General features: G+C 31.7%; 1 protein-coding gene across 1 annotated transcript; it reads right to left on the reverse strand.

Annotated features, from left to right (window-relative positions):
• Nucleotides 1-9176: 9176 nt before the first annotated feature.
• On the reverse strand, nt 9177-13519 carry LOC131932363 (uncharacterized). The gene is made up of 7 exons (XM_059289279.1): nt 13487-13519; nt 13150-13194; nt 12950-12970; nt 12413-12478; nt 11929-12067; nt 10366-10457; nt 9177-9678 (listed from the first exon to the last, which is right to left on the reverse strand). The coding sequence occupies exons 2-7, from the start codon at nt 13166-13168 to the stop codon at nt 9608-9610; spliced, it is 408 nt and encodes a 135-aa protein (XP_059145262.1). The 5' UTR covers nt 13169-13194; nt 13487-13519; the 3' UTR covers nt 9177-9607.
• Nucleotides 13520-13725: the final 206 nt, after the last annotated feature.

Raw genomic sequence — 13725 nt, forward strand, 5'->3', positions numbered from 1 at the left:
GACCACGCCAAATTTAGCAATGACTTCTTTAAAAAAATACTACAATAATTATAAATAGTAATAAGACCAAAAGTAATATAAACCAAATACATTAAACTGAGGTAAGTATCCACCTTTTTTTTTTACCCCTGTCGTTACCCAAGATCATTACCGCACTTAATTCACCCTAATCCCCGAGATAACAATTACCCTGGGTCGATTCCGACCTCCTTCCTTATGCCCTAGTTATTTCTCCGTTCTCCAGAATACCAATTATACGTTCTGTCGACAAAGTTAGAAACACGACATCAAGGAATTATAAAACATTGTGTCCTTTTAAAATCTGATTTCCGAATAAAAGTACTATTGATAATCATTACGGAAATAACCCGTGTCCACCAATTAACTTTTCAGTTACCTTAACTATTTTTTCTCTCTACTTTAAAATAAAAAAAAAAAATACAATTGTTATATCGCATAATATTATAGGAATAAATTTCAAAACGTAGATGCCTTTTTCGATTCAAAATTCGTTAACTATCAATATAAGTAATGAAGGTAACATGCTCATACAATGCGGAGAAACAGCTAGTAAAACCAGAAAAGTTAAGAAAAAGTTTTTTAGTTTTTTTTTACAATAACGTTTTTATTTTGCAATACACACCAAAATATAGTACAAACCATTGAGAAGGAAAAAAAGCTTAGACATTACACGACTTGAAAAAAAATCTAATAAATAACAAACAAAACAGTTTGATAAAAGAATAAACCATTTTACGACCTTCTATTCATGTTGTCAGTTTTATATAAAAAAAATATTCACTTATGTACTGAGGTCTTATGAAGTATTTAAATTCTACACATAGGCCTAATTGTGCAAAGTGTTTTCGGTATATTTATTCTAATGTTTTCAATAACAACTCCCCCCCCCCCCTCCCCACACACACCTACTACACACTCCCAAAGCAACTTTCTTTTTTTTACAATGTTTTTTCTCTCTGTATGGTTTTACAAAAATAAAATTAATATCGTTAATTATTTACGATTGTGATATTTTTAAGGTTAAAACAAAATTTTTCTTGAGTTTTTGTGTTGAATTAAACGTCTGTAATTCAAATTACCGTACATTTTCCAAAGCTTAACTTAATACGCTTTCTTCTTTACAGAAGTAAATATTTTCTTATACGTCTTAGCGAACTTAGGACTCATTGTAACGTATATGATAAAATTTACGCAGGCGTTCACTGAGTACAGGAATTTGACCAAAATATCAGCTAACTTTAAAAAACCTGGTGAAAATTGCTCCTGACCGAACAGACGGTACAGAACATAAATATTTGTTGGAATCAACTCCATGAATATCACAAACGTACACAGCACCAGAATTAGTTTAACCGATTTGATGTCTTTAATTCTCTTTGTGTGTGCCGCCATTGAGGACAATTTTTTCATATTTCTGGAGGAAATCGTTAATTTGATTAAAATGAAGATTGTACATAGAATTGTTGAACTGGTAGGAAAGATAAGCGGAATTACTAGAAGCAAAGTCTTCACATACACCTCGTAAAATCCGATGAGGTTTTTGTACGCCTCTTGTGTCTGTACCTCCAGCGTTGTTTTATTGTCAACCTTGATTATTTTATAAAACACAGAGTCGTTTAGAAACCGCGGAATATAAGCAATGGCGACAGCGATATAAATAGTAACAACGACACAACGAATGCGAGATGGCGTTATAAGACGAGGGGCCAGGAAAGGAAAACAAACAGCGATCATCCTCTCAATGGCCACGACAGATACCAGATCCACACTTACACACACACCGTACTGACTCCAGCCATACACGTAGTAAGCGATGTAGATATAAAAGTACAAGGACAACTCACTTTTAGAGATCGAATAGAACGACATCGCAAAGTGGGCTAAAAATTGAGTCACGGAGATGAGCAGATCACAAGCGGCGAGTCCAGCGAGAACAATGTTTGTACTTTCTTTCAGCCCGTTGTACACGAGAATAATCAGGGTAGCCGAGTTTCCCAGAATTCCACACACGTTTATAAATGGGGTGATAAAAGTAGTAAAAGCCAGAACAGTCGGGTTAACCGCTTCTGTAGACAGAGGAAACAGAAGCTGAGGAGAGGGTGAGATGTTCTGTGGAACTTGCAGGCTTCTGTTCACTTCAGACATTGTACCTCGTGCTAAATCACAGTCTTCGTTATGATTGTATTTCTCTATATCTGCAGCTTAAGCTAGAGATTAATTTTAAAAAAAATTATTATAAAAACAAAAGCAAAATATATAGAAAAGAAATTTTTAATACGTCATTCTTAACAATGGGTCATCTATAAATAACGTTACGCTTTTTTTGGACGATTTTTACCTCCCTCCCTCCGATTCGTCACACATCGTCACAAAAAGCCTAAAGTCACAAAATTACGGACCCCCCCCCTCCCTCACCCCTCGAGTGTGACGTCATTTATAGACGATCCCTAACAAAACATATTGAGGAGACGTGGAATAAAAGACCAAAGCGATGTCTTTGGAGAATACAAAATACGAAGTCGTGGGCAGAACACAGTGGGAAAGTGTGTATGATGCTCTCTCCTCAACAGGTAGTAGGGAGAACTAAATTATATCTTAAATCGTTAAAATATATGGATGCTAGCACATTGATGACTGTATAAATGGATGAATAACAAGATTTGTATAAGGATGCTGAAATTTTAAACTAATTTTACTCATATAAACAAATGTCGAAATCAATTATTACAAAAATAAATAAACCGGGAGTGATCTCCCCTAAACTTTCTCGGATACTCTTATATAAAACAACAGGGGATGGGAACTCCATTTTAAATACTTAAATTATTTTTTAAAATAGAATAAAATCTCGTAGAAAAAAGAATTGCACACCAGGTGAACGCCAAATAAAATGTGCATAATAGTGCGCAATATTATTAGTACTTTATAAATTTACATGAGTTTTTTGAGAAATCGGAAATAGCGTAAATTAGTACTTCCGGTCAACGGAAATTACTCGAAATTTGAGATAAGGTAGAGAATTAGATCTTTTACTTACATGTGAAATTCCATTTATCTATCTGAAATAGTACTCAAGTTATAGGCTTTTGAAAAATTCAAAGTAGGAAAAGTACCACTTCCGGTTATCGGAAATCTCTCAAAAGTTGATACGATTTTGATAAAATACTTATATATGAAATTGCATCAACCTAGCTGTAACGGTACTCAAGTTGTCGTGTTTACACACAGACAGACAGACACACAGACAGACACACAGACATACGGACAAGATTGCAAAATTATGTTTTTCCGTATCAGTGAGGTGTAAAACGTCGAGATTTGTAAAAATCTCGTTTAATTTTTTTTGCACGATTACAAGACTCTATATACTTCGTATATACGAGAGAGTAAAAATGAAAACTTAGTGATTAAATAAATTGTTTTAAGTTTTTTTTTCGATTCTGTTTACTTCATAATAAACGTCAGTGTAGTTCTTTTTTAATGCATTTAAAAAATATTATTATAAAAGTTTTCTTCATTTGTATTATTTTTAATTGTTATTAATTCCCCCTAAATGAAACTGAAACTACAGAAGATGCAATTGAAAATATTTATTTTAAATTTCGATCAGTAGTTTGCAATTGTTTTTCCCTTTTTCGTCATGGTAAAAACAGTTCACTCTCTTTAGGTACCTGATCGAGTAAACACTAGTATTTATTCTTGTTATTCCCCTTTTATTATTAAATATAGTGATTTTTAACTAATATTTAAAATCAACGTAATGTTAATTAATCTTTTTTTAAATAGATTTTCTTGCAATACAACCGGAGTCGATTGGAAGGTTTGAATGAAATTGTTGCATAAAAATTTGGTAAACAATAAGTCACAAGATTTACGATATCCAACAGATAATTAATGTAAATTAAATAAAAGGTCATAACAAACAAACAAAATGCAAATAAAAGACAGCAAAATATTCTAGTTGGAGTAATACAAATCTAAGATTTGTATACTTCAAAGTTACCACAAGTAGCCTACTAACCAAGTTTTCTAGATCAACAGCTCTACAAAATCTTGCTGTAGATTCGTAAAAACCCATTCTATTTATTTCCTTAAATTTTCAGGATCGCAAACCACAACGTAAGTTTTAAAATAATTAAAATAAAAATATATTTCCAGAAAATTTTGAAACGGAAATTATACATTTTTAGTATATTTTCTTGAGTGTAATTAATTGTGTTCTACTACCGCTATTGTTTGTTGGATTCAAATTATAGAATTATAAAACCGTAAACTTAAAAACAAGTCAGTAATTAGTCAAAGATTGTATACTTAATTTCAAAAATTATCCAACAAGATAACTCTACCCAGTAATCTGATACCTCGACATTAATCGCAACTACCAATTTACACGGAGGCAACACGACATTACATTGTGTCTTGTAAATGTCTCTTTTATTGATTACTCCCGTCAGCATCAACCTAGCTTCTATTTTATAATTATGGTTTCCGCATACAAATTTTAGCCTAACCGACATTTTAAATATTAAAGATAAATTGTTAAATGTCGGTTAATTTTATTTAAAAGTTATCTTTGCTCTTTATTCATCTGGTATCTAGATTATCAACCGATTCTTATTTCTTATATATATATATATATATATATATATATATATATATATATATATATATATATATATATATATATATATATATATATATTATTAAATACATTTCTTTTTACACAATATTATCAATCTTTTGAAAATCTTTATTTTTCCATTGCTGGTGGGAGGGGGGGGGGGGTAGATCCTGTTGGTTCTGAGTTGAGCAAATACTCCGAATTTCTAAAATAATATTATTATTTTTCCCACTTTAACGAATTTACAACTATTTTGTAAAAGGTACATAATTTATAAGCCGCTGCTAAACTTAATATCTGCGGGGGGTGGGGGGGATACATGGAACTGCTTCCGTTTTGAGTCTAAAATACGCATATACATGGAATAGCCTTTTAAAATAAGAATAATAAAAACCATAACTGCCGATGTTAAAACGTTTTCAAAATATTAACTTATTTGGTGATCTAAGGGAAAACACACTTACGTATTTCTTTTCAAGAACTAATTGTAAAGTATTACTTCCCTTTTCGAAGTTGATTTGTAGGCTCTGGTGGAATTAAAAAACTGCGCGCAGCTTGGTCAGTAGTGCTGTTGAGACATAAATACATAATACACTGACAGCTTTAAATATATATATATATATATATATATAGGCCCTATATATATATATATATATATATATATATATATATATATATATATATATATACATATATATATATATGTGTGTGTGTGTGTGTGTTACGGTCAAAGCCCGAAGTCGGCCAAAGCGCGCATAGGCCAAAATAGCCTCTCATTGATCGGCCTAAGTCCGAAAGTTTACTTCATTTCGGCCTTTGGCCAGCCAATCCTTGGCTTGGCCATGGTGGACCGGCCAAAGTCTTAATTAGAAGATCATCTGGCTTTGGACGACCGGTCAAAGTCCGAATTAGAAGATCATGAGCAAATTTTTTTTCATACCGTAAGGATCATAAAAATTAAGTCTTAGTTGATTATTATTTAGAATTACATTGTTATTTTTACGCTTGCAGCGATTTGCTATGCATTAAGTTGTGCAATAGCAGTAAATGTAGTCTTGGCCGCCGGTCAGTGAATGTGAAGATGCGATGGTTTGTAGTTATATTCTTAACTATATTTCAAATTGTAGATTTTAAGAAATATATTTTAAATGGAAGAATTTCTGTAGGCCTACTGGAGTAAAATGGTAAAAATTATGTACAGGGGTTTAAGGGTAGATATTTTCTACTTGAGTTTAAAGGATAAATATTCAATTATTGCGGCTGGTCGTAATAACGACTAATCTTCTACTCATTTTCAAAGTCAACCTTTAACTTAAGCACATTACAATACTCGGTTTTTTTTTGTTTTTTTTTGCTTTTTAAGGCACATAACAGCGAATTCTACTTGTTAGATTGCTGACAACTTAAAATAAGAAAAAAAAAATTTACATTTTAAGATCACAACCGTAAATTACACTATTTAAGCTTAAAATGTAAAAAGTAAACCATATTTAAGTTAACATGAAATTATTCGCACATCGAAAAAAACCGGTTTCAGTTAGTAACATACAGTCAATCCAAGGCTTAACTTTTGAATGGCTTTCCTCTAAGTTGATAGAGACTTGTAGAATAATTAATTGATTGATCTGTTTATATTATAGCTTCGATAACGCCGTAATTAACATAAACATTGCACCCTTATAGACTTAAGTTTGTTTGCACTTGGGGAAGTTGTGTATACGAAAAATTACGCGGGCGCCTAAGAGGTTACCCCTGATAACACGAAAATGTATTGTTTTAACCCACGCACTGGATGTTGTGAAATACAATTTATTCACGGAGCTTTGAAGTTGTATGCTTAAGTTTTGTAAGGAGGGGAAAGGGGGGGGGGGTAGGTTAGCGGCTGGTGAACCTTTTACACTCCTAGTCAGCGTGACTTTGGAATGTATTGCACCTGTTTGGTTTGTGGGGTGTGGCGTTAATCTTTTGAGTTGATGTCCGATTTATGTAAGGTGTAGCAGAAATAAATGACTTCACACGAGTTGAAAGGAGATTCGGGCTTAAGTGAAGATTTTCGGCGAGGGGTAGGGGTTAGTGTTATAGAGTCCTCACACTTTTGAATTTTGAAATGTTATTTATTTTAAATTACATTTTAGCTGTTATTTAACATAGGTAAAGACAATTAATTAGTCCAATTAATTAAGATTCTGGTTACGGCAACGAAAACTGCAATGCGGAAATGCGAGAGAGAGATTAAATTTTATTATAAAGAGAGGGATGTCTGAAAATTTTGGATGATAATTTTTAACAAAGAGTAAAACGTAATTTTCGAGCAAAAATAAATAAATGCTGCAACGCCTTAAAATAAAACTATTTGTTATCACAACATCATTTCCCGTTCGTGCCTGAGACACATGGGGCAGCTGAAGTAGAGTGCATCTGCTTCAGATGAAGGGATAGCGTGGATAGCACTTTGCCCAGCCGTCTTTGTTTCCCTAACGTGAATTAGCTGGGTCGACTCAGAGACGTTCCACCCGGATTCGAACTCGTGACACTCGAGTTAGCACTCTAATTCTCTACTGCTAGGCCACACTGTCCACACTGTTAAAAATAAATTAATAATTACATTTTTCTTCAACGTTATGTTTATCTGTACCGTTATTTATTTTGTTCAAGCAATATTGGTATATATAAAGGAACATCATTGTTTTCATTAAACAAATCAATAAATAAACATGTTTATTTGGTAAATACAGCTTGTATTTGATTTTAATTTTTTTGTAAATAATTTTTCCAACGCGCAATAAAGGAAGAATAACACATTGTATCCATTTTTAAGATTAATAAACACTGTTTTAATTAAATGATTTTACTTTTGAATATTCATTTGTTGTTTTTTTAACCAGTATGTTTTAATATATGTTAAATATAATCCTTTCAAGTTTTATAAAGTTATGCTCTCGGGCAGAGGCGTAGCGACCCTTCACGGCGCCCGGGGACAAACTTTTCGATTTACACCCCCCTCAAGATTTCGATTTGCACCCCCCTCAAACTTTCGATTTGCACCACCCCCCCCCCCCTCAAGATTTCGATTTGCACCCCCCCCTCCCTCAAACTTTCAATTTCCACCCCCCAAAACCTTTCAATTTATTTTTCCAACCCATTTTGTGGCGCCCCCTAAGATCGGCGCCCGGGGATATATGTACCCCCCGCCCCCCTCGCTACGCTACTGCTTTCAGGTCTATAACGGATTCTGTCCACGCAATAGCATATATTGCCCTATCTACACTCATTCAAAGCAGCAATGTATTTTAAAATTTAGTTTATTTATTCAGCTGTATTAAATTACCATTAAAACAACGCTGAATTAAACAGTGTACACAAGTTGTAAAACGATATCAAACAGATTTATCAGAGTCAGCGAAAATGACATATTAGAGTTCACGGAAGTACAAGCACACCAATACACTTTGCTGTATGACCGGGGTTCAATTGGTCCTCACGACAGTACACAGAGGCCACTTAAATACCCGCATGTTCTAGAGGCTATTGTTGAGAAAGTATTCAATTGCGGAAGTTTGATTTTAAGTTCAAATACGTGGGTTATTTTCTAGCAGTGATGTAAACTTACAACATGGAACAGTGACGTTAAATTTACAGTCCTTTTATTACGAGCTATACCATAGCTAAATTGCTTTCTATAGTGTCAAAACTGCTTTTTAGCTAAGCGTCTTGTTTTTATGTGAAAACCTCTAAAAGCTAAATTCATTCTTATGTCAGAACTACACATAGCTAAATCTATTGTTCTTATGTATGAATTTTTTATCATTAATTTTGTTTTTTCCTTATGTTTGCATCATTCATTGGTGTATATTGTCCTTATATCATACATAAGGTAAGGCTTTCAGCTACTTGTAGTAATTATATATATATATATATATATATATATATATATATATATATATATATATATATATATATATATATATATAATATATATATATATATATATATATATATATATATATATATATATATATATATATATATATATATATATATATATATATATAACAATATATAAACTGTCCACTGCTTAAGATTTAGTGAGATTTAATACCTAAATAAACCTGATTTTGTTGGTTTGTTACATTGGCAGAAACACTAATGACTACGGTGAGAGATTTTCAGTAAAAATAACCATCATCGTACTAAAAAGAATAACAATTGTAAACGTTTAGTTTTACAGTTTATAGAAATTCTACTTTGAATAATTGTAGATCGTGATGAATGCTGAAATGTATTATTAGTGTTGAGGACAACTCCCACCTCTTCCATCCTGCATTGTATTTTTATTTGGCATAACTTCAGCGTATTAATGAAAATGTTAGTTACGCAAATCATTGAAAGAATTGGTATGAACGGGACAAATGGCCTATAACAGGTTGTAATTTAATAGACTACTCACATATGTTCGTGGAAAATACATTAAATAATACAATTAAGAACAAAGAAGAAGTCAAATTAGGTGAAAAATGTGTTTTGTTTTGTTTATTTGTATATAAAATTAATTATAATCATTGTTGATAAAATTCATTAATTAGCATTATCACTTGTTAAAATACATTTGAAAAATTAGAAAAATAAATCTGTAAATTATCAAAATGTATCACAGTTAATTGAATGTACATTTGTATTCATCGCATCAGCATTATCTTTAGTCTAACATATCAACAAAAATGCTCGAATGTATTCATTCATTTTTCATCTGCAAATTTGATCGCATTTTCAGACTATCAACATGCTGAATCATTTACAATATTCTAAACTTTAATTACATTCTTAAGCGTTTTAGAGTACAATCAAGTATTGATCATGTAAATATTTCAAAATACAGGAAAGCAATCAGCTAAGTCAAACTGGTTCAAAATACACGGATTATGGTTGCGATAGTTCTAATAGGCCATCCAGTTAATACTTGATTTTCTATTGAAAGCGAGTTATCAAAGCAGCTATAACGATCAACATGGTTGAAAAGCCGAGGAAACCAGATCCGTCTGAAAATAGGATGTTAATAGGATTAAGACGATATTTAGATGTTATACTAAGATATTCAGTATTCGTCATAATCACACAGATTCTAACTACAGAGTAGATTAAACGGATGGGCTATAAAATCTGTAGGCTACGTACGTTTATTTTTTAATAAGTAATTGACAAAATCTACATTTTGTGATTTTATTAGTCATACGCTATCAACCAAAAATAGAGAAAGTGTGTTTGGAACACCAATTCTCCTGTGATAAGTAGGGTTAGGTCAGTAGCGTAGCGAGGGGGGGTGAGGGGGGGGTGCCAAAATGGGTTGGAAAATTAAATTGAAAGGTTGAGGGGGTGCAAATCGAAAGTTTGAGGGCGGGGGGTGCAAATCGAAGGGTCGCTACGCCTCTGGGTTAGGTCACACTGAAGAGTTTATGATTATTAATATGAAAGACTCGAGTTTGGTCCCCCTGCTAAATCAATAACTTGAGTCGGTTTAATTACACGCGTCTATTCTTTATGTTGACAAACTAATCAACTTTACATGCAGAAAAACAATACTCGGCTTGATATATATATATATATATATATATATATATATATATATATATATATATATATATATATATATATATATATATATATATATATATATATATATATCACATTTCTGTTGACAATAATAAAAATATTTTTAAAATACTTACTGCAGACTACAATAGCGGCTAGCCGTTGTGTTGTGAGGTCGACGGTAATTTTACAGTTGTCTTTTAAACACGAGTCGTAGGGCTTGAAAGCTCTGTAATGTTATTATATTACACTGATTACGTATTTATTTCAACTTATTAACAGCAAATATTGTTTGAAAACTTGTTGTAAAATCTAGCATCGTTATCAAACACAAAAAGATTTTAAACCGACTAAAATGTATTGAAATATATAGTTATTGTCAGTGGCATTATTGCTTTGCCACCAAACACAAAATTGCGAATATTGGGGTTGGCGGTTTATCGGGCTCAAAAACTGAGCATTAAGAAAATCATAATTTTAAAATCCAATATCATGTATTTTTGCCTTTTGTTAGTTGATTTTGTGAAAAATATTAAGGCTCCTATCCTCTAGGGCAGGGGTCTCCAAACTTTTGAGTCCGAGGGCCGCATTAACTATCAAATTTCAGTTCGGGGGGCCAGTTTCTTCCAGGCATGTCTTTGTTTTTTCTGCGCAAAGTTCTCCGCGGGCCGTAGTTTAGAGACCCCTGCTCTAGGGTAAAGCCGCTTGAAAGGTATATCAAAATAAATGTTCATGTTCAATTGACTGATAGTGCTTTAAATAAGCAGAACTACAGACATACATTAGAAACATTTTTTTTTAAATAATGTATTTATTGTTCTCGGACTCGAGATCCTAGTGGTTGGTTAGGATGGAGTTTTAGAACTACTGTGTCCACCCCATATCATTGATAATTCTTCAGGTCCCAGGTTGGGCCAGCTTGTCTAACCAACACTGATGGACATTTAAGTCTACTTAACTCTTATACTACAGCACGTTTCGCTGGCAGTATATTTATAATGAAAATAATACAATAGAAAGGTTATAACATGGTTGATCCTCTTAAATAGGCCCTTATGTAAGGTTGGTTAAATGCGGTTGATTGGACGGGGCCTTTTTGTTCAATCACTGTTTTGACGCCGATTAAACTTCGTATACATCCCTCCTTTCCTAATGCATCTTCTCAAAAATTGATAATTACATTAAAAAAACCTTTAAAAATGTGTTAAAAATAACAACAAGCAAATACAAATTAATAAGAGATTTAGCTAATGTTTTAAAAGACACCCTCAGAAGAATAAATCAATCAGTGCCACCCCTGGTTCAAGTTAGTTATTGATTGTAGCAGCCTATTATATTCCAAATATACGTTACTGTTGTAGGTGACCCAAGAGCGTTCTGATTCACAGGACCGACATTGCTCCATAGTACACTTTGCATGTTTATTTGTATAGGACCCAGAACCCCAGTGCATAAAGACCATAATCATATACTACGATAGTCGCTGGGAAACTCGGGATACCAACCCCGAATAAACCGTAAATTCTAGATTAATTTTTTATGATAAAAATAACCTCGCCAAATTTCAGAACGATATGATTAATGTTTTAGTAATGCATAACAGACCAACAATAAAACAGACATAAATGTATATATATATATATATATATATATATATATATATATATATATATATATATATATAATTTATAATTTCTTACAAGCATATTTCAGTAATATTTTTTGAATCGTAAGTTGCAGTTAAAGCAGTTTTCTCAGTTGTGCAACCCTTCGTTGCATCTTTCAAAGTACACGCTTTGTCTAGTTCAGTCACGACAGTTTGAATAGTAATTACTGGATCTGTTAAATATATCAAAATACAAACATTTCTGAAAAAAAAATTACTTTATTTCAAAATCACCCTTAGTGTTAATATTTTATTGTAGTTTTAAATTAAAAACAATATTATGAGTATAAAAATGTATCTAGTTTGCCTAGATAGGTATTGCGATTTTACGAAAAAATTATAAGTGTCTCATTATTTTAAAATATGTATGATCCTAAATATAAAACTGGTAGAAATAAACAGCGATAGATACATACATATATACAATTATACATATATACATGTATTTGATAAAAAAAGTAATTGATCAAGAAATCCGAATTATATTTAGATTGATCTCAATCAACGGTTCCAAATACCTGGGGTCGTGGTTTTTGTTGGTGCTACTGTTGTGACAGTTGAGTCTTGGGCATTCGTTGCAGATACTGGTGGAAAGAAATAAAAAAAAATAATTTCTTATATAATCTATTAACCGGTAGCCTTCACAACGCGATTACAATGCGCACCATGGGAATATTGTATGATAATATAATACACTGATTTGTCATCCTGTGATGCTTTTTTGTAAAAAAAAAATATCTATAATCGCTTTTTGTAAAGCAGAAACTCCGAGAACGTAAGACCAATACGATTATTATAACTCATGTATTATCGTAAATACAATAAAATGATATAATATCATTATCTAAGAATTGATGACTTTGTAGGCCAACATCCTAAGTTTACATCGTCAGAAACCACATCATCAAGGACCAATAAACTTAAATCGCACATTATTATCTTATTACACCAGTTGTTTTTTTTTTTGGTAGAGAAAAGAAAACAGTTGATAGTACTAGATTACAAAAAAATTATTGAAAGGAATATTTTAATATCAAATAAAACAGTTTACATACCTGTCACTAAAACAAGAATAGCTGGGAAAAAGGAAAATGGTAAACTTATTTATCATTGTACACCCACAAAGATATATATATATATATATATATATATATATATATATATATATATATATATATATATATATATATATATATATATATAACGCATATAGAAATATATGTGACAAATACAATTACATTATTTATTTTCTTACCAAATGCTAATGTATTCATTTTTTTATCAAGCTACTTGATGTTTTCTGAAAGTAATCAAATGTACACTTCCATTTTAATTTTTTTTTAAATTATGTAAATTGAATGTAAATATTTATTTTTAAATATCTTTAAATTAACATTGTTGAGTATAAGTTAAAATACGTTATATATATATATATATATATATATATATATATAATATATATATATATATATATATATATATATATATATATATATATATATATACAAAATATGTAAACTTATACAACGTTAAACATTTTATATTAGTTTGAACGAATATATAAAATATAAGTAAATTCCGTAAATATGTACTCTTTATAGTGCACACGAATGCTCCTATTAAACCACAACCTTTAACTGTCTGCAGCCCGGCTTTTTATAGGCCAACACTGACCCCTTCCTGGCATGAAAAGACATGTATCTAAGCACAACAAGAATCAACAAACCGTTTCCCCTGACTACCATTAACTCAGATAAGAGCGGAAGATTAGTTTTCTCTTTGTCAAGTAAATATTGTAATGCCACTTTATTTGCAATCAGTGGCGTAGGCA

Source organism: Physella acuta, unplaced genomic scaffold (assembly GCF_028476545.2).
Source record: "Physella acuta isolate Inbredline_101_S28 unplaced genomic scaffold, ASM2847654v3 ptg002148l, whole genome shotgun sequence".
Classification (NCBI taxonomy): domain Eukaryota; kingdom Metazoa; phylum Mollusca; class Gastropoda; family Physidae; genus Physella; species Physella acuta.